This window comes from Gobio gobio, assembly GCF_949357685.1.
Source record: "Gobio gobio genome assembly, chromosome: 25".
NCBI lineage: Eukaryota > Metazoa > Chordata > Actinopteri > Cypriniformes > Gobionidae > Gobio > Gobio gobio.
In genome coordinates, this window is record NC_137121.1 from 29,716,187 (window position 1) to 29,743,350 (window position 27,164).

At 38.3% G+C, this 27,164-nt stretch overlaps 1 protein-coding gene across 2 annotated transcripts in view; it reads right to left on the bottom strand.

Moving 5' to 3' along the window:
• brsk2a (BR serine/threonine kinase 2a) overlaps positions 1 to 27,164 on the bottom strand; it is a gene marked incomplete at both ends in the record, with an annotated part of 315,947 nt that overhangs the window by 82,953 nt on the left and 205,830 nt on the right. For both annotated transcript variants that reach the window (XM_079809884.1, XM_079809883.1), the window contains 2 exons: positions 7,362 to 7,502; positions 15,264 to 15,349. In XM_079809884.1, the coding sequence (XP_079666010.1) occupies positions 7,362 to 7,502; positions 15,264 to 15,349 (227 nt within the window). The remainder of the gene's footprint in view (positions 1 to 7,361; positions 7,503 to 15,263; positions 15,350 to 27,164) is intronic.

Sequence of the window (27,164 nt, forward strand, 5' to 3'; positions counted from 1 at the left end):
TTTTAGGATACCTAACATGTCTGTGATATTTGTTTATTTGTCTTGCCTCAAGCTATAATGCAAATCGATTTTTCAAATTTGCAGATTCATCTATGGTAGCGTGATATTATAATATTGACGATATATGGTTATTAACTACCACTCAAACATTGAATTGAAGCATCATATAGATTCTGTAAAATGGTAACCAATAGACTAGGCTACTATAATGACGCTGGCTTGTAAACGTGAGCATCGCGATCATTTGGCATTTGAAAAAAAATAAAACCCATGAAATTATATTCATTTGACATGCTAAAAACATATGCCACTGTACCTGGGATGAAGACATTTCACACGCGACGCAAGCAGAACGCCTGCATGTGAACTCCTGCAGTGTTCAGGGCTATCATGGTTGTCATGTCAACAAATGCACGTGCGCATCCCCTGATGTAGAATGACAGTTTACGACAGTAGTAGAGGACAATACTGTTTCCCAACTGTAGGGGGACCCCGAGAGCAAAAACTACCTAGTGCTGCTTTAAATAACAAAACGCTTTGCCCTCTGTGTGTACGACACTGCTTGCATGAAGCACTATTAGAACTGAATGAATCGATTCAGCATTCAACATAATCCATAATCAACAAAAATAGAAAGCATTCTAACTAGAGCCCTGCACGGGCCTCAAAACTAGGCCCTAGACCGGCCCTGGCCCGAGACGCTGAGGCCCTAGCCCGGCTTGTGTCCGACAGCTTATCAAAATTTTCAGCCCGAGTCCGACTGGAGCCCGTGTTTTTTTTTTAATCCTCCCTATTACACATTAGTTGCAGCCATTAAAATTGTTCAGTTTTGTTTCCAATGTCAAAGTAGATATATTTCGTTCTGTTTCTTTATTAAGCTAATTTAGACAAATGTTTGAAGCATTTTGTTGCTTGTTAAATTAAAGTTTTTGTTCTTTAAAGTGACGACCAAGTGGCCAGCGGTCGACAGTGAGTTAACCCAACGCTTTAGCCTCTCAAATCAACACTTGTCAGGACATTTATTAATAAAACTCTGATTGTATTCATCTGAAAGAAGAAAGTCATATGCACCTAGGATGGCTTGAGGGTGAATAAATCATGGGGTAATTTTCATTTTTGGGTGAACTAACCCTTTAACTACCCAAAGAAGAACATGGATGGAAAGAGGCTACAACTAAATAGCACAACTCTTTGGAACTGATTGATAATCTGCCCCTGTAATCATCATTTTTATGAAATTAAATAAAAGTTAATTGTATATTGCATGTACGTTTAAAAACATTTTTGGCAGAAATGTCGCAACAGGCACATTTTCCCAATGTGCTTATGTTGCACAATTCATATTTGTATCACCTTAAATGGTGAGTTAACCCAAAAAGGTGAAAATGTAGATGCAGATCATTGTAATTATGCATTGTGTTTAATTAGCATAATTAATGCACATACTTAAGTATAATTATGCTGCCTACCTTTTGGAACAGCTGTCATACACCCCTATGATGCCTTAAAATGCTGTCTAAGCAGATTTTGGAAATAATAAAATGCAAGTTATATTTCTAGGCAAAGAGAAGGACAGAGAAAAGACAAGCAAAAAGACAAAAAGATTGCTAGACAAATCGCAAGAGCGGGACGAATACTGAAATAGAAAAGGACGGCAGTGGAAAAAGAGAATATTGGGTAGGTAGTTCTCCCATCATTCCCTGCTGACTGTCCCAGCATGAGATCAGAGGGAACAGGCGTCTCTCAGACACATATGAAGTAAGCAAACAGCCGGGGAAGTGTGACAGCATGGCAGGGACATTTCTCATCCCTGGAGTAGCATACTGCCCCTACTGCTGCTCTGCGTGAGGCCTGCGGCTCTGAGAAATGATGCACGGACGACACACGGCAAGACACCAAGGAAGTTGGGCTCAGCAGACACACAAAGGTCCTGTTTATACCTGGTATTAAGATGCGTTTTGGTCGATTCGGATCACAAGTAGACAAGGGAGACACATTCTCATTTACACCTGGTTATAATCCGTCTCTTTTGTCCACTTTCAAACACTTCTGTCCTGATTTCTTCAAGGGGAGGGTCTATGGGCGGGTAAATGCATGGGCTTTTTTTTTCCAGATCTTTCGATCTAATGGACTAAATGAACTCAGAAAATGTACATATAAACGTACCCAGAGAGGACGGAAAAACATACGGAGAGCAGCAGCTTTCATTTCTGCTCTGACAGCCGCAATACCAGCCGAACTCTGAGAGTGTGCGTTAGAGATCAGGAATGCTGAGAGAACATTGTGCTTGGTACGTTTATCATCTTCAAACCAAACTTGGGTCTTTAGCCGACTATGTTTAAATCCCTTCTGGCTAGCGCACTTCCCATAATATTTACGCATTAGGTCAGTGGCTGTTCGAATCAGGGGCACAGTTTGCCGGGGACGTAGTTTGCACAGAGGTATCTCCCACCAAAACAAGCAAATACAACCCCTCCCCCCAATATTTATAGCCTACCATCGATAATGAAAACATAGAATCAGGCTATTAATTAATTATATAGCCTACATCACACGTTCAAAGCCTTTATAAGCATTACGTTCACGTACGAACTGAACAAACCAATTATCTGCGCAATGCGACTAAAGCCTGGTTTATTTAATCGGAGTGTCTGTTTACACCAAGTGCAAATAGCGTGCCTTGTTGGCAAGCGCTATTTACACTAGTTCCGCCCAACAATGCCTGTTTGGGCCACACAAGATTAAAAAAGACGCATGTTTCAACATCTTCAGTGGCGTGGTAAGTAGAGCATAAGGCTCATGGAACTTGGTTCTGACACGATCAACCCGGGTTAGAATCCACCTTTTGCTGAGCACATCGGAAAGGTATTTATTTTCAATAAAAAAGATGAAAATGTTCTAAAAGTGGAAATAAAGTGCCTAATGAAATTTGTAATAATAATAAATGTATTTATTGGGTAGGGTTAGGTGTAGGTGTAGGGAGGGCTTTTTATTGTCCCATTAAGGCGGCATCAATTTAATAAATATAATCATTTACACACTGTTATTATTGCATCCTGTTAATGTACAACAATATTGAGGTGCAAATAGTATGTATCTTCCAAAGAAGTATAAATAGCATCTAATTACTATTAACACATATTGCAAAGAACTGCTACTTTAACATGGTGTAAATAGAATAGATCACTATTTTCACTTAGTGTAAATAGCATCGCTAAGAAAATGCTGCTATTGTCACTTAGTGTAAATAGAATATATCCACTAAATAGCCACTGCCTTATTTAATTGTGCATGCGTGTCGTGCTACACATTATCCTCTGCGCACGTTCACCAGCGTTCCAAAAATTTGATAAGATTTGCGCAAGCCGTTCCTATCGCGGTGCTGATGATAAAATGTGCAACTCGTTTGAATTCTATTGAGAATGTATGACTTCAAAACGCCATGGAGAAAGTCAAACATGATCTAAAACAGCCGAATAAACTAAAAAGACTGATGAAGAGCAGAAAACATCCTCCACCAATATAAATTAAAAAGCTTTTGACCACCTTTACTAGAATTTATTGTGGTAAATTTTGACTTTATAATAAATAATCTGTTAAGGGAATATCTTCTTCACTATAGATTTAGATTACAACTGTGGCATGTTTTAGCTATAGTTTCTAAATGTGTATGTTGCTATTATAAGAAAAAAAGTTAACCGTTGCCCAAGCACAATGATGAGGAGCCATTAATGGTCTAATTATATCTACTATGGTCTAATTATATTACAAATTTTTCACAGGGCCAAGTGCAAGTTAGAATCAAGAGCTTGAAAGTCTAGAACTTCTTAAATTATTGACTAAACAATTGTTTTCCCAATGTGTAAACTGTGATCTATTAATATGTTAGATATAGATATTAGAAAGAAATAAAAAAACTGGCTTTCAGATATTCCAAGAGATGACAGGATATTAATTTGAGTAATATTAAGTAAAGTTAGTTTGACCTACCATGGCACTTCGATTTAGAAAATTCTGTCAAACTGATAAGGTTTTAGGTGCTTAATAACATAAAATACATAATATCCTATGTAAACAGGTAATTGTTGACTAGGCTATTACTGTATTGCAGTTATGTTATCAATGCATGTGTGGATGATACCACAAAATACTATTTTGCACAAATAAATAAACAAACAAATAAATAAACCTCACGGGGGAGCATGCCCTGGGAACCCGCTAAACAGATTTACGCTTCAACCCCCCCCCAATGTTCAAACCAAAACTACACCTTTGGTTCAAACACATTCGACCACATTAGCGTTTACACTATGAAAGCAAAAGCAATCCAGTGGAAAACGTTTTCGATTACCTCTGGTCGAAAGTGGACAAGCTCAAAACGTTTTAGACCCCTTTATTTAGCGTCGTCCACTTGTGATCCGATTGACCAAAACGCATATTAATACCAGGTGTAAACAGCGCCTAAAGGTGCACAAAAGAGAGGTTTATTACTGACCTTTAATCGAAGACTTTATCCTTTTAAGATCAATTCAACACCATGAAAATTATATTCATTCAGTTCCATAGTATATCAAAGTACCTTGATATTACCATCTGATAGCATCCCTGTGCCACAGTAATTTGTTGTGAGGGAATTCTTTCATCTTGTCTGTATGTGGATGCGCACATATGCAAATGTGTATGTGTGTGGTGTAAAAGACCCACACTGATACACTGATTACCCATAATACATCCCTTTTATCTCTAATGCATCAGCTTGATAACACTCTTACGCGTTAAATGAGAGGATTTGCTCGTTTATCCAGGTGTCTGTTTTTCTTCTCTCAGTGTTTCAGAGCTGCAGCTTAAAGTAAAGATTCTGCCTTCAAGTCACCGCTGTCAGAATGATCATATGTTGAGATGAGAGCACATGATCGGCACCATAACCATTGGAAAATGCATTTGTGCCACTTAATTAGCAGTAGGGAAACTCTCGATTTCTGGTTTTTCGAAATCATGCCAGAGCCTAATTGGTACTGATGATAATTAACTTGTAAATGTGACTGAATTTAGTTTTTAGACATTTTATGTACTGTTGATGAAGAATAGTAATGAAACTTGGCAATAAAACCTGAAATTCCTTCTCTAATGACGACCTTAGCTCTTCATTTTGCATTTTGTCTCATTAGCACTAAAAAGTCCTTATAGCAGTAGGTGGAATAACAGAGAAAGCCATAAATGGTTGCCCAACATGTTAATTTGGTTTTGACCACAATTATTTTAACAGACATGGGGCACTATCATACACCCGGCGCAACGCGGCGCCAGGCACGACGCAAGTGTTCTTTGCTAGTTTCAGCTGACACAGTTATCATTTTCACATCCTGCGCCACGTTGTTTAAATAGCAAATGCACTCTCGCCTATCTGTTCGCCCATGGGCAAGCTGGTCCGAGAACAAGGTGTGTTCAGGAGCATTGTTGGCGTGTTGCTATTTTGAGGAACTGAAATCGACTGTTTTTCGCAGTTTTTGTTTGTTATTTTAAGAGTGCATTAGTAATATGTGCCTATAGGCGGGTACACAACGTGCGTACACTCTGCTTATTACACACACAGGGATGCGCAGCACACACACAGGCATTTACATATTAAAAATAAAAGGATTCCTCTCTGGAGAAGCGTTCAGTCTTTCTGCTCGCAAATCCCACCATGTAAATAGCAATATTCGCGCCGTGTTAACCATCAGGAGCTTGCTCTAGTAGTGACAACAATGAGGACAAAATCATATGTGGATACCCGGAGCTGTACGATACATATTCGTACTTTATAGAAACAGGAATAAAAAGGATCTTGCTTGGAAGAGTGAGGAGGGCGGACAGTCTGGTTAGTTGTAAAAAGCGCTCTTTACTCAATTTGAGCTTTATATATATATATATATTCATATATATATATACACACATATATTGACACTACAAGCTAGCTAAAGCCAGCAAATTGAGCTTATTCGCCGTATTTTAAAACAATCCATGTCAGCCATTTCGCAACGAGACTGGAGCTGCCTGACAGAAGCCCCTTCCATGACGCGAATTCGCGTCTGTTGTGAAGTGAATGTCACGAGCGAATGAAGAAATTAAACTCAAAATGTTCAAGTGCCCAACTACACGCGAACTAGTCAGACCATGTGTTCAGATCGTTAAAATAGGGCCCATAATGTCAATTTATCTTAAGTAGGAACATCCTAGATGGACTAAAAAGCAGCACAAGTGCATTTATGAGGATTACACACCATTTGTCCAAAGTTTCCTTCAGTGCAACATGGTATTTGCAAAAACAAAAGCCCCGATTAAAACTGATGATGTGGTTCAAAAGTCAATATCTGCTAATGATGTTTGTAAAAGAACATGATCATTATACATCGTTGGTTAAGCCCTAACCTTTTCCAATTTTCATAACCCGACTTTCTGCTTCAGTGAACCAAACAGGACCAATTATCAAAAACAAACAAAATTACCAGCTTACAGAAATAACAGCTTCCGATATTTAGTCAAATGAAACATGCCTACAAATCTGGTTACACTGCGGTTTTAGTGTGAACTGTGTGTTATTACAGACTGTAATCAATTGGATAAAGAGTTTTTTGGTTTAAAGTGCAAAAGCCACTGATGTGTGAAAATCTATCAAGAAGCTCATGAACTCTCAGTTGTATTTCCCCTTTTTTAAATCAAAAACATTCAATTGATGTGGTTATTCTTTTTAGCATATAATAAGCAACATGTAAACAAAGGATGGGTCACTCAGTCACCATTTGGACATGCAATATGATTTTAAAAAGGGGAATATCACATGATTTGATTCATGATGGTGAATCCTCCCTCAGACCATCCGATCCCTCCAAAAAAGCAGTTGGGATGACGGCTCTGATCATAAATCAAGAAGAAAAACGATGAGAGGCGACGTGCCTCGCTTTGGCTTGCCTCAAATGTCTTTTGAGAGAAAAAAAAGAGCTTGAGTCTGATATCTTGATATGGTTATAATCGAAAGCCCCGGGGTATGAATATGAATTTAACGAGCACAAGAGTTTTTCGCAAGCTCGCCGGTCGCCTCTAATCTATTAAGTGTGAAAAAGGTGGGAAAGACTTGGCTGGACTGGCTTTTAAGATGCACTGCTGAGGCTTTGGGTTAGGATAAGCTTTTATTTCGTGTTTTCTATCTGCTTTGGAGCATTTGAACCCTAATAATGTTCACATTTTTGGCTTGTTTGAGGTTGGAGACCAAATGTTCTAAAAAAAAACAAATGCTTTAATTTGTCTCAACCCAAGAACACAGTCATTATAATTTCCATAAAAACATACAGACATGTTCAGGAATGGCTGGTCCCACTCACCATATTGAGTGACTGTGGCAGAAGTCCAGAGCTGAGATGATCTGTCTGAAGAACTTTCGAGCTTCTTTGGGTGTTAATCTGCCCTTCTTGACCAGATAGTCAAACAGCTCGCCGCCTGACACGTGCTCTAAAACCAAATATCTGCAAAAAGAAACAAGAGAGATAAATAACATTATAGACCCCAACATACTTCTCACTAAAACAAGAAGTTTGAGCGGGACATTTTAAAGGGCCCGGATAAAGGGACCGGTAAAATCCTCCTGCAGTCAATAAATGTATCCCTTAAAACACAAAATCCAACTGACATATTTAAACTGTGAAAATAATTTCTTCATGCCTTAAAATAGCTTGAATGTAACTCTACACCCTTGCTTTATGTAGTATATGCAGAACCATGAATATGCAGATTAGCCCCGCCTCCACTCACTCAGACCAACTCAGAATAGCTGATCCACTCGGTCAACTTTACCATAGCAAATGTTACACAATGGCAAGTGGAAATATTGGTTTAACTGAGCCATTTATGTTTGAATCAGAAACTGATTCTAAAAAAGAAGAGAAAGAGCGAGTTATACAGGGCTGTCAATAGATTGTCATTTTTAATCGTAAATTAAATCGCACCCTTTTGAACGATTAATCGCGATTAATCGCATGCTTATCGTGAAATTAAGCATACACAATTTTTCTTGTTTAATATGTTTATTTTGTCATCATTTGCTATATCCCTTAACGTAAACTATCAGATTGAAGTTAAACTTGCAAGTTAAGTGGATTCGGACACTTTAGACCACGTGCTTTAGACCATGCGCTTAGATCGTTAAAATAGGGCCCAAGGAGTCCATATAATTCATAAATGTATGCACACCAAAGCGCACACACACAACATTACAGAACAAATCTTTTCAGAACTCAGTGTGCAGTGCAACAGAAAAGAGATTGTTTAGAGCTTTTTAGAGATTGTTTACGTTTTAGAAATGTCAAGCATATTTGCATATTAGGGCTGGGACAATAAATCAGTGCATCACTCGATTCTGAGATTTTCAGAATGCATCACGATTCTCTCTCAAATCGATTCTCGGCTTAGTTTTTAAACAGCAGATGGTGCTCTAGGCTAGTTTTTAACCACACACTCGAATGCTCACGAAGAAGAGCGCTTGCACGTTCGGCTGAGCTTGAGAATGATTGCGCCTCAGAATGCTTTTAAGACGTGAGATTAATGTAAACAGCCCACTTTAACCTTTATGAATGATAATTTTATAGAAGGTTCAAGTGGTGTGAGTAAGGAATTGAAAGCAAACAGAGCCAATATGGCAGTTTCTAAAAAGTTTCTTAAAAACTAATCTCAGAATCGATTCGAGAGAGAATCGCAATGCATTTGAAAGATCGCAAAATCGATCCGGAATCATTTCTCGATTCCCGATGCATTGATTTACTGTCCCAGCCCTATTGCGTATCATCTGGCCATACAATGGTGGGATGATTTGACGTTCCGTTCTGTCTGTATTTCACACAGCATGATGCATGAGGACTCATCACAGAATATGACAGAGCTCATGTTTTAAACCTAAACACTGGAATGAATAATTCACTAAAAACTGGCTGTGAGTCACTGTTCTCTCTACCATCTCTAATGTAATAAGCCTGGCGCTGTTTTGGACTGATTGTTTGAATGCATTCGCTTACCGGATAATTAGACTAAAAACTTTCCCGGAGTTTAGGAAATGATCTGATCGCAAACTGAGAAGCAAAATCGTGTTAAAGGGTTAGAATAGAAATTTCCGACAACCACAGGTGCTTATTATAGATGCTCAGTATGATAAACTCCCGACTCCCAAGATGCGTGATGTAAATTATTTTAATGTGTTAAGGGTTTTGAATTAATCGCATACGTTAACGCGTTAATTCGTTAACATTGACAGCCCTAATTAGAATGGTAATGCATTTTATATATCGCTCTCTACAATGTCGGACACGTAACGGTAATTGATATGATTAGCCTTTGGCTTGACTACATTATCAAATAGCTAATAATGTGTTGCTAATTTTGCACAAAACATGTTCCCGTTCGTCATCTAATCTCAGAGACTAGATGACTAAAAGACAGCTAAAAATCAGCATCTTTAGAAACGCTTTGAACATCATAGAAAGTCAGTGGAGAAAAGCCCTGGCCCCACAAGTTGACAGGATTTGCATGTTTGTGAAGGTAGGAAACGAGCGGTTTGAAACCACGTTTTTGAGTCTGTCTTTGGTACACTGCAGTTTTTAAGGAGAAAATACTTGGCAGGTTGTATCTCATAATTACAACATGGTGTGTGCAAGAGGAGTCATCAATATTTTAGGTCCATTTTGAAATTTGTAAACATTTAGGAGAACACATTCACTAGCATATAAAGTCGATAACATCAAAGCTAACAGACATGGATTTAGAATGAATAAAATGAAACCTCATTAAAAGAACTAACATTTTCCTTAAGATGCTTTTCAAAGAACCGTGTTGAAGTCTCAAAGAGAATAGACAATTTCATCTCCAAGAATGGGGGATATTCATTCAAACAAGCTTTGGTTGGAGGTTGTTGAGGCAGAGAAATATGTGGCTGACAGCTTCCGTTCTACAATGTCCAAGTGTTTGATCCAAGAGCGCACAATGGAAGGTGAGAGTTAAGATAAAAGGGATACCAAGAAGGTAAACACAATAAAACTTTTAGGGGGTTTAAGTTTTGTTCAGTCTCCTTGATGATAACATGCTGTTATGGTTTGAAATTAGGCTGTTTTTGAAAGATTGTCAGAAAAAGTTTGGAGCACTAGAGAGCCTGAACGAACAGTATTTTTACGTTTCTGTGGAGAAACTGTCTTGAAATGCACTCACAGTACAGTCAAAAAAGCGAGTCTAGTGGCATAAACAATTCATACTTAAACAAAATTTGTGAATGTGTGAGTTTCTCTTCCAAGCCAAGCGAGTGGTATGAGTCAGTGATGCGCGGGTTGATCCAAAATGAGCGGGTGCCTGCGGTCACCCGCGGTTACCCGCGGTAACGAGTCATCCAAAATAATTTTTAATGATATTCGGGTCGCGGTCGGTCGGGTCATCCTTATTTTCCTTTTGAATGTTGAGCGTTATTAACTTTTTAATAAATACTGACGCGGGACAAAATGCCCGCTTTCCCAACACGTTGAACTGAGCAATGCCATTGTGCCATTTTAATAGGCTACTTTTAAACGCATATAGCTCAGAAAAGTCAGTTTTATGTATTTTCTGAGAGGGGGCGGGATTTTTGTTGTCAGGGGAGAGACGCACACATCGATTAGACTGGATAAACACATGCAGCATCTTAATTGTTAAGAAAATGAAACAAAATAAATGAATAAATCAATCCATTAGGAGCGCAAACTGTTCTTTTTCTGAATGCTGTATGATATAGTCTAGTGTTATGTAATAAACATGTAATTTAGTTGAAGCTTCTATTCAAAAGCAACTACATCACTCAGCTGGCATAAGAAAGTGAAAACTAGCTCTTAAGGGCTTTCTCGCAGTTGACCTGCTGATGACCTTCAAGCCGGGTCGAAACATAAACATCGCGTTCATCAATAGTATGCATCTAGACAGCTGAAATGGAAAATGATGGGCCGCCTCAAGAACTGCCTGCTCTCGCCGCTGCACCTCTGAGCGCACCACGTCAGGGCCTGAAACATTTTCTCAATGGCCCAATGAGCTACGATGAGCATTTATTACTTTAAAAAAATGCGGGTCAGGAAGCGGGTCGGGTACAATATTTTCTTCTTTTTTTTTGCGGTCCGAGTTGCGGGCGGGTTAGTTGAAAACGTCGGTCGGGTGCGGGTTGTTTATACATTGACCCGCGCATCACTGGTATGAGTCTGTGGTAGATGCCGGCAGCTTGGTGTCATAGTCGGTTAATTTAACCTCCACTCAATTCTTTATTTTTTACCCAGTAAACTAAAATACATGCCATTAAAATTATCGCTCTGTTCCCATCCCTGTCATTGCATTTTCTAACGTTTAACCAACAGCACGATAGCGAGTGTGAGATTGTTTTATACAACAGCTCAAGCACAAGCACAAGCACTTAATGCTGAGAAACTTACATTTTAGACAGAGTATATTGCCCTTTATTTTGACCTATTTGCTCTATTAGCCAAAATGGGTCGAAACAGTCACAACAAATAAATTCAGCATTTCTGAGCATGTTTAATCTCTGAATGAATCAGTGTTTATTTAATAATAAAAGATTAATCACTTATCGCCACCTACTGGCGTAACCTGGCAGTGGTACTTAAAAAAAATTAGATAATACCATGACACTGTGATATATAGCGTAGAATAATAATCAATCACTAATCGCTAGTAATTGCTGGAATGTGAGCAAAAGCGAGAGAGGTGTACGCATTTCATTTAGATAAAGTACCTCGCACCAGCATTCAGATCTACATTTTGAGGTAATCATTTTTCATAGTAACACAGCTTGTTTTATTAGGAGCTATAAATACTATTAAAGTGTGAGAATTAAACCGCACAAGTCAAAGAAATTGTGCAGCTCTGATAAAACCATTAGCGCAACTGCTGTACATTACGAGCTGCTGAAAGCACAACGTTTGCTGTTTTTGTTGCGCTTGGCTTTGATCAAAAAATATGTTAATGTTATATATTTCAGAGATATTGAAAAAAGTACATAGAATCCTATTAAAAACAATGAATGGAAGTGGGGTTCAGCAAGGTCACAATGGAAATATGTTATTGAAAGTCGAATGTAAATCTGAAAACAAACAAACTTGTGGGATTTTGATGAATTTAAAAGAAAATTTGAGCATTATTCCTGCACTATTTCTATGTTTCTAATTAAATAAGTAATGTATGATAATCAGGTTACAAGAGTTGATTAACTAGGAAACGTATAAATGGCACTTAATGACAAAAAGGTTGCCGACCCATGGTGTAGAATGATTATCATACTCATGGTACAGTGACGAGGCTAAACATTATGACCAGTCACAAGTTGACCATCTCCTAACAATGGCACAAATGGGCAGGAATAAAGATCTGTGCAAATTTGACAAAGGCCAAATGGTTAAGGCAAGGCTTGTGGGATGATCCTGGTCGGCAGTGTGAGAATTTACCAAAAGTGGTCCGTGGAGGGACAAACCATATGCCGGGGTGTTGGGTGCCCAAGGCTCATTGATGCACGAGGACAATGAAGGCTATCCCGTATGGTCCAAGCCAACATAGGTCTACTGTGTCGCAAGTCACAACACAGACCAATCAGAGTGCCTATAATCCCTGTCCACCATTAAAAGTGCCTACAATAGAGTGCCGAAGTAATGACGTCACTTTGTAGGCCAACCCGGAAGTTAGCGGCGCATGGGTTCCCTCGATCAAAAAGCCATTCATTTTCCCCATAGACTTTTGGAAAATCGCAAAAAATAAGATCTGTGTTCAACAAAGAGTAATGACCCTTACACGTTTTGTCTACCAAGATAATCTTTACAAGTTCATCCAAAATGTATACATTTTGAAGCCTAAATAAAGCCGTCAGATATAAAATGCTAACGGTAGGCTATAAGCGGACTACAGCACACCATGGTCGCGGATCAACGTCATCATCAAGCTTCCTCAAACTTTATTTAAAAGCACGCTCGCTCATTATGATCTGCGCTGTGTATGAACCCTATGGAATGAACACTTATCCACTTTTTCATGAGAAATATTGCCCAATCGTTTTTTCCAAAAATGTTAGAAACTAATTTTGTTTATGCGTGCCTCTCTGAGATTTATATTTTGTTAATGTTTTTTCAGACAATATGATTATCACTGTGATAACATTAAATGACATGAAACACAACCCAGTCTCTTTTTGTTAAATGCAAGTTTATGTATGATCAATAATACAAAACGTATAATAAGCTACACATGAAATAAAGCAAACAATTCAGTCAAACATTCAAAGTCAGTGCTAGTCGGCTAACTTACAACGGTAACGTACAGTTATAGCCTAAAAATAAACAAGTAATGAAACTTATCTTTGCACTCAGCCTAAACGATTTGCCAGGGAACAAATTATAGATCCATGAGAGCAAATATGGGCCGTTAAATCTCCACAAGACTAATTATAGCTGGAGACGCCACATAGACATCAGAGCCAGCGGCAGGCGGCAGAAGGACTAGCCGAGGAAAGTCTACTCTCGCCGGGTAAACAAGCGCGGAGCGCCGCGGACCCACTGGAGCTCACAACTCCGATAACACCAGATAAAATGTTTAAATAGGCACTCTTCTTATAAATAAACCACATATTTGAGCTTTAAACAACTACATTATCGACTGAAAAAGTCTTAAAACTAAGTTGTCACACATTAACAGTAGATTTTAACACAAAAAGACCCATGTCAGCCATTTCTCAACGAGACAAACATGTGAAGAGAGTAAACTCCAAATGTTCAAGCATCCAACTTTGCGCGAATAGCGCGATTTATTCACGCCACATAAGTTCTTCATTCTAGGCTGAAACGCGGGCTAGTGAGAGATTGCCTGTTTGTCACGATGACGTCTAAAGTCCCCGCCAAAGGATGTAGTCCCTTTTAGCAACTTGTTAGCAACCATCGTTTTTAAGACACAATAAAGTCTTAAAAAATCACAAGCAGGTTATAACTAGTGTGTTTTATGTCATAGATTAAAACGTGAAAATATATAGAGGCTTTGTTAACCACAGACCTTATTTCAGGCGATTTAGCAAAAACCCATTCAAAAAACCCATAGACTTTAGGGCGAGGGAACCCATAGGGCTAAAATGCTAACTCACTTCCGCGTTTTGGCCTACAAAGTGACGTCATTACTTCGGCACTCTATGGCCATACAAACGTCAAAGCTGGTCCTTGGAGCAATGGAAGAAGGTTGCCTGGTCCAATGAGTCCTGTTTGCTTTTACATCACATTGATGGCCGTGTATGTTTGCAGCGTTTACCTGGGGAAGTGATGGCACAGGACCTGTGGGATAACGACAAGCCAGTGGAAAGTGTGTGACGCTCTGGGCAGTGATTTGCTGAGTCCGGCCATCCATGTGAAAATAAATTTGACCTGTCACCTTCCTAAACATTATTGGAGACCAGGTACACCCTTTCATGAGAATGGTGTTCTCTGGTGAAAGTGTCTCTTTCAGCAAGATAATGCACCCTGCCACTACACATATTGTTCAGGAATGGTTTGAGGAACATGATGAAGAGTTCAAGGTGTTTCCCTGGCCTCCAAATTCCCCAGAACTAAATCCAGTTGAGCGTCTGTGGGAAGTGCTGGACCAACAAGTTCAATCCACAGTGGCACCACCTCGCAACCTCCAGGACTTGAAGGATCTCACACCTTCAGGGGTCTCGTCTAGTCCATGCATTCAGTGGACCAACAGCATTAGGCAGGTGGTCATAATATTTTGCATAATAAGAATGGTAAAAATGTTGACACCAAAAGATGTAAAACACTAAACCCATGCATTGCTTCAAAACATGAGAAAATATAAGCAAGTGAGTGATGAGGTAAACAGAAATCATTTTTATAAAGATTTGTTAATGCCAAAAAATGCTAAGTGAATTATCATGGTGTTTACATGAAGGATGAGTCGTGGCCCCATTAGCAGCTCTCAAACTGCTGTGACTAACAGGCTGCTTCACACTTTCATCATTAAGAGTGTTTTAGCACCAGACTCCCTCTCTTCTAAAACCTTATAAGATCAAACACATTTACACATGCATTTCTGCCAAACTTTCAGGCTATGCACACCACCCTTAACTTTATTTGTCTTCGCTAAACACTCTCACATTTTGGGTTTGCAATCCTAGTCATCTATATTAAGTAGAATTTCATCTCTCAATAATATTTAACTTTCATCAAAACAATAATAATACTTACAAATATTTCTTGTTTTCGTAGACGTCGTGCAACTTTAATACATGTGGGTGTTCTATTAGCTTCAAGATGGCGATCTCTCGCTCCACCTGTGGATAAGAGACAAGAAAGATATTGAACTCACAGCAAAAAACAACAAAAAAGAATCGCATTAATGTGCATTTTAATGTATTAATGTGTTTACACAGGCTTTTATTAGAATAACGACAGTCTTTTTAGAGGCAGTGTAATGTTTAAAATTTAAATCAACACTGAAACAATTTTGTGAATATTTGCTAGATGGGTCAATTCCATGTTGATTCAACCCGAGGTCCCCGGCTAATTTTTTTTACTTTGATCAAGAAAGCCAAAATATTAAATGTCATTAATGTATTTTTATGTATTGTAATTCACCATTTTGTAGATTTGGAGCCAAATTACAGAGGGGTTAAAATGACTTTAGAAAGATGGTATCATCTTTATTTTATTTTTACCCAGAGATTGGTAGGTCTATTAGTAAAATCGGTTTACTTTAGTAATCTTTGTTGCATTATATGCCAACAGTGACCATTCAAAAATGGGGAAAAGAGTTGTCCCCCCAATTTTGCATGCCTGTAACTGCAGAAGTATTAAATATATGTTAATATTCTTGTAGATTCTGGTTCTTACCCAACTTTTCTTTTGGTATCTTCATTTTAAAAAGCCTACATGGTTCAATCCCAGAGATATAGAGATCTTAATGCGGTTCCATGAGTAAATTGGTCAATTGTACACATTTTTAGTGGTTGAAAAACCAAAGGTGGGTCACTTTACGCAGCTCGTCTGATGCAACAGCTGTTAGTTGGGGGCGGAGTAATCAAGGGAAGGGGTTTGTTTGGGGCGGTATTGAAATATAAACAGTGTTTCTCAGCTTACTGCACCGTTAACTATAATAAACAACAATCCTAAACTAACAGTGTGGTAGTATTTCATTCAAACATTTATTATTTTATAAAATTACTACCAAAAAATAATTCATCATTTAACTGCACATTGTCATATACTGTACACATCAGTCTGTAGCTACACAGATTTAAGACTCACAGTTAGTTGAAAGATCAAGTTGTATGTTTCTAAGGGGGCATTTACGTGACACCATTTTCAACTAAAAACAGAAAACTTTTTATGCGTTTTGGCCATTATTTACACAACAAAGGCATTTTTGGGCCTGAAAATGCAAAGGCGTTAGGCGCATATGTATTACGCGTTCAGTCTATAGGTATGCGCAAGTGTTTGACAACCAAAACAAAGTGTAATAATACAGCGTTTTTTGTCGTTTTTGCGGATCCCTGTGAATGTGGATTGCTTTGACAACGTTGTCGTCTGTACGCAAACTTTTTCAAACTGCAAAGGAAAAACTTTTCAGTTTTTACATCACTGTCATGTAAACACCCTAATTCACGTAAAATAAATGACTCAGTCATTTGTTTGAGAATCAGACTGTACTGGTTGTGTTGTATGTTTTTTTGATTCACTACAAAGAACCAGCTTATAAGTCTCATTCATTCGTTCTCATTCATGTTTATGTTTCACTACTTTGTGTTTGAACTGATACAGCAACTCGCAACTTTTCCTCCATCAGGCTGCTGAACTCTGAGAGGTTTTTATAAATGTGAAATGAAAAACAATCACAAATCAGCAAAAAAAAAACTCAGAGTTCAGAGACCCATGTCAGGAAGAGCACACCTTTGCAGAATTCTTCAGGAATAGTGCACAGCACAAGTTTGAAAGCCAAGCAAACTTGTCAGTCTATTGAGCAGATGCTTCTTTAATTTGATTCCCACATGCACAAGATAAACATAGTTTCTCATTGAATCAATCTTAAGATGACTTAGAAAGCTAGTCTATGTGAAAGATCTGACAGGGAACCAAAGGAAATCTTAAAACCGCAAGCACTTCGGAAAAAACTGAGCTCAAAAGTCAGAGACCGAACCTAAGATTGTGCCAGTTGTAAGCAAGACAATCGTCTTTGATTTACATCACTGTCTTCTGGAATATTCCTAGCATGCACACCTGCCACTGCAGATCAGAGCAGAGGATGGGGACGGAGACGATATTTCCTGAACACTTTCCTGAACATCACGGTTCTCAAAACCTCCTGAACTACTTGCTCTCACCCAAACACACTATCCTATCCACCTTTTTCCGGGGGGCGCTACTGTAAAAAAGAACGTGGGTACAACTTGAGGCGGCGTAAGTAGTATACCAATGCTATTTTGTGTGCTAGTTAGTGAAGTAGTTAGTGAAGAGGCTAAGTGTTTTTCAGATCATTGGCAAGGTTTCAAAATATACTATTTTTGTTAATCAGATGGTGCAACAAGGGTTAAGTGAAGGTTGCTGTGAAGCAACATGAATGACACTCACTAAACATTTCAGTTTAGTACATTTATTAGTTAATTCATAATATCACAATACAATAAACAATACAATTTTCGTGCTCTTAATCGTCCTTACTTTACCGACCTTCCACAAAAGTGCTGCTGCATGACTACAAGAGTGTCCTGGCCCTGCAATACATGAACAACCTGCCGTCTGTACTTCACCTGTCACTGACTACGTTTACATGGACAGCAGTAATCTAATTATTGACCTTACTCTGAATAAGGCAATAATCTGATTAAGGTGTTTACATGAGTTGCTTTTAGAATATTACGTTCATGTTCCCGTTTTACATGTTACAGAACATAGTTTGATTAATGGTACGTCATTACGTCCCCATGCCACGCTACGCTGTCCGGGGTGCAATATTTTTTTTCCCAGGATGGTAGGGGAAGGTACCGCCTTTTTCGTCTATGATTGGCTAGAAGGGCTCTCCTCCGATGGGTTATATATCTCACGTTCATGGCAGGCTGTCAGCTAGTCTGTTTTGATCGTCGTTAAACGAAGTCAATCCAACATAGCCTACTAAGAAAAGCGCTATATGTGCGTGTCTTCAGATTTATATTTCAAGTTCACAATTTCATAGCCTGTTTAGATTAGTCTTAGCTGTTTCCTAACCCTAACCCTAACCTCTCAATACCCGCGCCAAAACCATTTATTACTGGAGCTGTTCTCCCTGTCCGTTGATTTATACCTAATCCTAACCTCAAGATGATCCGGTATGATGTTCTCCAAGTTCTGGGACAAGACCCACCCACTTTTTACGATCAATGATATTGGACCCACTCTCTTTTATCGTCTCTAACATTCAGCACATGTCTGTTTACCTACCCCTAATCGATAAACACTTATTATTAAACACATATTAGACGCTTTATTTCCACTTTTCTAATATTTTCTTAATTTGTATTGAAAATAAATGCCTTTCCGATTTGATATGTGATGGGAAAACGGAGAAGATTGATTTCGGCGAAAGCCGGACTCGAACCGCGGGTCGATTTGTATCAAAACTAGATGCCGTACGTCTTACCCCTACACTACTGTCACTCTCAATGATTTGAAGATTTACGTAATTTTGTCTTTCCGACCTATACGTTTACCAAGTAAAGCGGTATATTTGTACTTAATGTAATTGGCATCTACTCCAGTAAAAAATTTCTGAGGACCCATCCACATTTTTTTTGCTTCCGACGCCCATGCGCGCGCGCGCACACACACACACACACACACACAATAATTACTAGTAATGTTTAACATACAGTTAATGTTGATGCACTAATATTGTGTAATCCTTACCTTGAAATGGCTAACAAATGTTATTTGTTTTGGAAAGAGATTGTTTCTGCATGACACAGTGGCCCTTAACCACCACATTTCTGTGTGGCTTTAAAGTTACTGTACAGTCAATTTACCCATAGTGTTTGCCTCAACTAGATACACCATGTGAACTTGGAATATAAATCTGATGGCACGCACACGACAGCCTGGCCTGCCATGAACGTGAGATGATGTTTCACGGCCAAATCAAATAACCAATCGGAGGAGAGCCCTTCTAGCCAATCATTGACGAAAAAGGCGGTACCTTCCCCTACCATCCTGGGAAAAAAAATATCGCGTCCGGGGTCCAATCATAGCGCGACTTTCGTGGGTGTGTTCAAATCAATGGGCTCAGGCAACCCACTGTAACTTTACCTGCGGGTGTCGCTGTTGGACAGTGTGACTTTATAAAAACGAGTGATTTTTATACTTTTTTATGATATTATGATATTATATATATATATATATATATATATATATATATATATATATATATATATATATATATATATATATATATATATATATATATATATATATATATATAGTTTTATTTTTTGTAATATTAAATATTGTCTTTCAGGTTTTTTTAAGAGACACTGCCCATCTTGCCTCCTTCTTGACAGCCTACATTTCGAATAATAGTTTTGATAAATGATGAAAATGTGATGAAAAGGTTTCAAAATCGTGATTGTTTTTTTTCTGCCATCGAGCCACAAGCGTTCACTGAATGGCATATGGCTCGCAAGCCTAGAGGTTCCCGACCGCTGTTGTAAGTCAGACAAATATGAATCTGGGATTACAGATACAAAATGATCGTATTTTACTTTTAAAATGAGCATTATTGCAACACAAAGAAAAAAAATATAGAGGAGGCCGTGTCCGAGTGAGCAGAGTTTTTACGGTCTATGAGCAAGACACGCAGTCACGCACCATAGCAACACGTCATGGCAACGACATTTCAGACTGAAAGATACGTAAAAGATAAACGGGAATTTAAGCGCATTGTTTTGTACGTGCGGTTATATTAATTATAATTCAAATTCTGTTTTATTTGTCACAATATTATTGATGATTGTTTAGAGGGGCACTTTATATTTGATACGAGCCCCCAAAGCCCTCCCCTCTGCACTTGCCTGGTGTGTGTGTGTGTGTGTGTGTGTGTGTGTTACCTGTCACAAAACGCGGCGGAAACTCCTTCACGACGTTAATAGTTAGATTAAGGTGTGTACATGTCTACAATGCACTTAGATAATGCGACTAAAACAGGCATACTCCACATGTCTTAATTCGATTTTTGTTTAATTCGAGTATGGCTTTAACCGGATTAAGGTAATTAGAAATCGCTGTTTACATGGTAGTTTCTTAATCAGAGTATGGTCTTAATCAGATTAATATCGGAGTATTGTTGTCCATGTAAACGTACTGACTGATGCTAGTCAAGTCAAGTCAACTTTGTTTATATAGCGCTTTTAACAATGTAGATTGTTTCAAAGCAGCTTTACAGTGTTAAACAGGAAAATAATGCAGCATAATTTTATTCAGCTGTATAGCCATTCTGGAGAAAACGCTGATGTCATCAGTTCATTTCAATTATCATACAGTGACAGTGTGGGCTTTAGATCAATAATTCGATCAGTAATTTAGTTTATATGGTTAATTTAGTTTATTACCGTAAATCCTCTAATATAGGCCCGGGCCTTTATTTTACTCAAGCGCATCGCGGTCCAGGCCTTTATTGGAAGGAGGCCAGAATTAGAGGCAGGCCTCAATTTCTATTTGAGCAAATCAAACTACCAGTAGAAAGACTAAAAGTGAGATTTTGCATCTATTTCAACCAATAAAATACTAGGTTCATTTATTGAAAACGTACAGTTACCATAACATTATGGTATGCATACAGAACATTAACAACAAATACCGGTAATTCAGGCTAAATTCCAGTGTAGAAATATGGTAACAAAAACGTAGCAAACATAGGCTACCGGAAGTGCATTGTAAACACTTAACCATACACGGTGATAATTAGGTTATTGATTCATAACAAAAGGCAACAGACACCTTACCGCTCCAAAGTTTAACCATTCCTGTCTCGTTTGGTTTGAAGTTATAAAAAAAAATTCTCCAATTCTGTTTAATCCTCGTCCTCCTCAGTTTCCTCCTCCTTTTCATCTCTCCCTGTAAACTCCTCATCACTCGCGCCAGCCTCTACAACAAATTAATTATTGTACAGATCCTCTTCGTCCTCCTCATGTTCCGCTGACCGCTGCGCGTCTGTTCTCATCCTCGCGCCGTAAACGTTAGCCTACCGGACCCGGTGACTGAGGTCTCACGTGCGAGTCAAGAGTGAGGTGATCAGACATCCCAACCTGAAAAAAGTCATTTCAGGGAGGTATCTCTCCTAAAATTATGTAGATCACTTTTACTATTTACATAAGCTGCTTATACTATTTATGTAAACTGCTTTTATTTATATTTCATTGCAACTTTAAACAGGTCTAAGGAGTTTGTTGTTTTCATGTAGCCTTGGCAACTAGCCGACCTGAAAAATATGCACATGAAATGAAACTTGTTTAACTCAACCATAACATGTTAGTTACAAACTGTAGAGCGTGCAAGATTGTCATTATGTTTATACTTTATACTTTCGTTTTTTGGGGCACTCTACCTCTGCCATGGCGCTCCAGTTTCTAAATACACTGAACTGATTAATTCGGTTCGGGAGAAGAGATAAAAGCCCGCCCACACTGACAATTGATTGGTTGACTTACCGAAACAAGCCAATCAGGACGCTCTCCGTCTTACATGCGCTTCATTAGGTGCACACTAGCACACACACGTAAGGTTTCTCGCTCTCTCCCTCTCTGCCGTGCGCGCGTGCACAGTTTGTGTCTCGCATGCGCGCTCTTGCTCGCTCGCTCTAGATTGCGGGAGAATTTTACTAATTTGCGGGCATCAGGGAGCCGCTATAAATATGCGGGAGACTTGGGATGTCTGGGTGATTGACATGACCAGTACCCTGTGGTACTTGGATGTTACTATCACAAGCAAGCATAATGTTGAGGCCTGCCCAGAAAAACGTTGGTTCTAATAATAGCCCCGGCCGCTATTAGAGACCGGCCTTTATTTACCTTCGGTGACAGCGAGACCGGCCAATGTTGGAGACCCGGCCGCTAATGGAATACAGGCCAATATTAGAGGATTTACGGTAATTAGATTTATTTCGATGTTTAGTTCTAGAAAAATGTAGAGTCCCCAACTGAGCACGCCAAGCCAGAGGCAACAGTGGCAAGGAAACCAAAACCCCATTAGGTGACCTAATGGAGAAAAATAAACCTTGGGAGAAACCAGGCTCAGTTGGGGTGCCAGTTCTCCTCTGACCAATAAACAAACAGCGTATGATTATTATTATTATTATTATTATTATTCTGGCAGCTTTACAGGTCAGAGGTCATAATAGATCGGAATATTCGAGGGACCGGAGGCAACATGCTGGACATGCTAGAACCCATGCTTTGTGATGAGATACGTGTAGGCTCAAGCTCGGCTCAATGTCCACTTTTAGCTCGTTTCCAACTGATACTGATACAAGCTTTTCAAATTGCTAATTGCCTTACCATCACAGGCTACTGAATCTAGAAAATAGCTAAAAATGCTACCGTACGTGATACGAGGCCACTTCTTCACATCATCCTCCCAACCAACTATCGCGGAGGGTGAAGGTACTGTTGTTTTACCCTTTTGAAAGTTTGTTGAGGTTGTGTTCCCAAATCGTTAGCAAATTTGGATAGCTTAAATGACTGTCAACTGTTGAATGTCAATAGACTATGTTTCCATCCACCTATTTTTATGCGTATTTTGGGACATCGCATCAAAAAATGCTGAATGGAAACGCCAAGATGCGCATGAATTCTCTAAATGCGCATAAAGCAGTTATGCACTTGTTTGAGTCGGATCCCAAATATTAAAGATAAAAGTGGATAAACAGTATGACTCACTTCATCTGATATTTGATGGTAAGAATCAAATGTTTTGGAGGAAAAAAAGTCAATATTTTCAGATCTGTCAGGTGTTCTAATCATGTTGGCCACCACTGTATATATAAATACACACACATATATTATGTAAACACAAACTTTTATTTTGGATGCGATTAATCACAATTAATCGTTTGACAGACCTAGTAAATAGTAGTTAGAGGGTATTTATACTTTGTGCAAATTAGGGATGCCACAATTCTCAATATAATATTGAACCGTTCGGTACGGCATTCACGGTTCAATATGCGCTTGTGAATTGCGTTTTTTTCGGTTTCGCATTTAATTAATTATTTTTCTACAAATTCTATCATTTGCGTCCATCCCAATATACAGAACAATGCGACATACATTCACATCACACGTTAGTGGTAGAGTTATACTCACGGGACACTATAGTTATTCACAATCACGAAAGTTCATTATTTGCATGCGTTTTAAATCCTTGCCGGTTTCATTTGCGTGCGCGGTTTTAACATGCGCTTTTCAGAGCGCGCGCACTAAAAGCCTGTCAAACACGTGATTACTGGACTAAGTAGTCGTTTTACTGCGCTAATACTGTTAAATACACACAAGGTTAACATAAACACAGTCGGTTATGTCTAAAGTGAAAGTAAAATCACAATCGTGTCTGTATATCAGATGCACGCAGGTCTTAAATTGACAACAGGGCAGTGAACACGCGATCCTTAAAGGGACAGTTCACCTATAAAATTATGTCATTATTTATCACTCTAATATTGTTCCAAACCTGTATTCATTTCTCGATGACTTTTCATTTTTGAGTGAAATATCCCTTTAATGTTAATACAACAACAAAAGACAAAGAGAAAATCACTCACTGCTCTTGACTGAAAAACTAATACAGTAGCTAAGAATCAATGTATATTTTATAGTGAAGTCTATGTAGTGTTTTATTTTTACATTCATTCATTCAATTTCATACTTAAATGCTGCTGTACAGCTCTGAGCTGCCAGTGTAAATCTTTATATATATTTATTATATATTATCCAATACACTAGGAATGTGTACAAGGGTTTTTTTTAAGTAAAGTTTTAAGTTTAAGTAAGGTTTTTCAATTATTTTAAGTAAAATAAAGACATTTTTTATTTAAAAAAAATAGTCTTTTTTCTCCTTAACCTTTTGCTGTTCTTGTCGCTTAAGAATAGAATAACAAAAAATGTATGTAACAAGCCATCAGAACCGAACCGAACCGAACCGAAAACCGCGGTTAAAAACCGAGGTATGTATTGAACCATGGACTAACTGTATTGTTGCATCCCTAGTGCAAATAGTGGCAAATTTGCACCTCAGTGTATTGTAGTGTATTATAAAACAGTATGTAATAACATATTCAGTGTATTTGATTATATTTATTAAAATCAAAAATGGATGCTGCCTACAACTTGTCCCTAAGCCAGCTCCCCTACATAACTAACTATTAAACACTTTATCCTCAAAATTAAATAATCTCTAGGCACTTTATTTCCACTTTTCAAATATTTTAGGCATACAGAAATGTCCATCTTTCTGTGTTTTCACTGTTATATGGTAAGGGGCGATATGACATCTTCTGAAAGAGAATCTCCTTATCAAAACACAGGCGAAGAAGAAGCAGAAACAAGCGATATCATACGTAATCATATGCGCATGTAAAATAACTCGATTATCAACATTAAACAGCATTAAATCAAAACTGCCAACTGTTACTGAATGAAATGTCGACCCAGGACGAGCTATAGGACTGTGAAGCTTTGTTGATGGACTCGATCTAGACTCGATCTAGTCCATCTGTGTTTGATCATCGTTCCGAATCCCATCCGGATGTAGTCTTTAACAAAAACACGTTTTTCTCTGCCTTTTGCGCAAAATGTTAGCGGTGGCAACTTATAGTGTATATATAGAATCTATCTCTATTTGCATCTAGTGTATATAGAATCTATCACTAAGAAAATACTGTTGATTCTTAGTGTAAATAGCCTCTGCCAAAAAAATTACATTTCTATGCAATGCAACCCCCTCCATTCTAACATTCTATAACTGGCCTCTGTATTCTGGTAAATATCTGGATTTATTTGGCTTCATGAACTGACATCATCTGCTCAACACAGAGTTAAAATCCTTCACTTGCTGTTTTCATCAGACATACAGATGTGATGACTATACAGGGAATAAACAATCTGGCCATTGGCTGAAGAGAGTGCTGGAACAACCACGGAAATCCCGGACAAAGCCATCTTGACAAACGTGGCACCACATCAAAACTGGCTGATCCAAAGCCAGTCAGAAGAGCCAAGCAGGGAATTTGGCTGAGTGGAATGTCATTCAACACAAGGATGTGCCACGGGATCTCTGCTGAGCATAAACCGCTCTCAGGGGGTTGAGGAAAGCCAGTGGGAGGAGAAATCTGTACTGGTGAGGACTACTCGATACAAGCAAATTAAGTCAGACTGAGGATGTCTATTATACCTAGAAAAATCTATCCGTTAGCATTACAGTACCATTCATCTCAGTGGCAGTAGCTCAACAGGCACATGCCAAGCCCAAAGTATGTGCGCTGGCATTTTTGCTCAATTCGGAATTTCTTTTTGATCACACCACCTATGCAAGCTAACCAAATAAAAGTAATAAGATGTAAGTGTACTGATAAAAATGATTTTGTGGTGAAGTAAATACCACAGAAAAAAACAAATGTTATTTCTACATGAACAATTTTGTTCAGGCAAGAAATTAAAAAAGTAAGTACATTCTATAGTAGTACTTCAAGCTTGTAGAAATTAAAGCGTAAATATCAGCATTAGAAAATTAAGTAAAACTACTCAACTTTTCCCATCATGCACTGGGGTTTGTATAATTAAGGAGGTTGATTATACACTGTTTTCCAGCTGTATGTACACTGATTTATCATTGCTTTTGTTGTTCAGTTTAGTAACTTGCCATTTTGTGACATTTGGAGCTAATTTTCTACTCAAAATGACACATTCATACTCAAAAAGGATCCATCAAATGTTACCGACACTGTGTATTGTGTAACAAATATTGAGGTTCAGGTGCCGTTTTACTTCCATTTCTACACAATACCTATTGTGTTATTTACTTAGATATTTCTAAGTAAAGCATACACTTTAAAAGTGTGGTTTCATTCAAAATGATTTTTTTTTATTAAAATGTATTGCAAAGAAAACTTCCACTTCAAGTAGAAATTACTCAACCTTTTACTGGCCAAGTTAAAAATACTCATTTTCTTTGTTAATTTTACTTAACTTAGTTAAGTAGTGTTTACTTAAAGGGATAGTTCACCCAAAAATTAGCCCATAATTCACTCACCCTCAAGTCATCCTAGGTGTATACAGGGAGTGCAGAATTATTAGGCACGTTGATTTTCTGATCATATTTTTTTTCCAGGCACATTTGACCAATTCCAAACCACAGTAATCCTAATAACTACTATTGATTTAGTATTTAATAATGTATAAGTGATATATAATTGTTCATGAAGGCTGGAAATGAAAATCACCTTATATTCAGGTGTGCAGAATTATTAGGCATGTTTTCTTTAACAGATAAATTGAGCCAAAAAAGAGATTTAACTCAGACTGAAAAGTCAAAAAGTATTAAATGCCCATGAGAAGGATGCAATACTAATGCAATACTAGACATTGCAGTTAAGGCGTGACCATTGGACAGTGAAATGCTCGTTGGGTCAGCAGGGTCAGACAAAAACATGTGGCGGAGAAAAGACACCTATTAACCACAAAAGAATTAAGAATTAAGGTGAAGAATTAAGGGTGAAACCATCAGGAACCCTTTAGTCTCCAGCGCCACCATTTTCCAAAGCTGCAACCTACCTGGAGTCTCCAGAAGTGCAAGGTGTCAGGATCTCAGAGACTTCAGTTAGGTAAAGAATCCTAAAAAATGACCCCCACTAAATAAGAATCATAAGCTGAAGTGTTGTAAAATACATGAAGAAGGTTTTTTTATAGGCTTTATAGGTTTTATAGGTTGAGAATGACTGTTTGAAGAATTCATCTTCCAGAATCTGGCAGTACGTTTTGGGAGTCCATTTTAGCCATTTTGTATCGCGGCGCTGTTGTGGTATAGTTAGGCTGGAGTTGTGTTGCTGCAATGCCCACGAAACGCTGTTATTTTCAT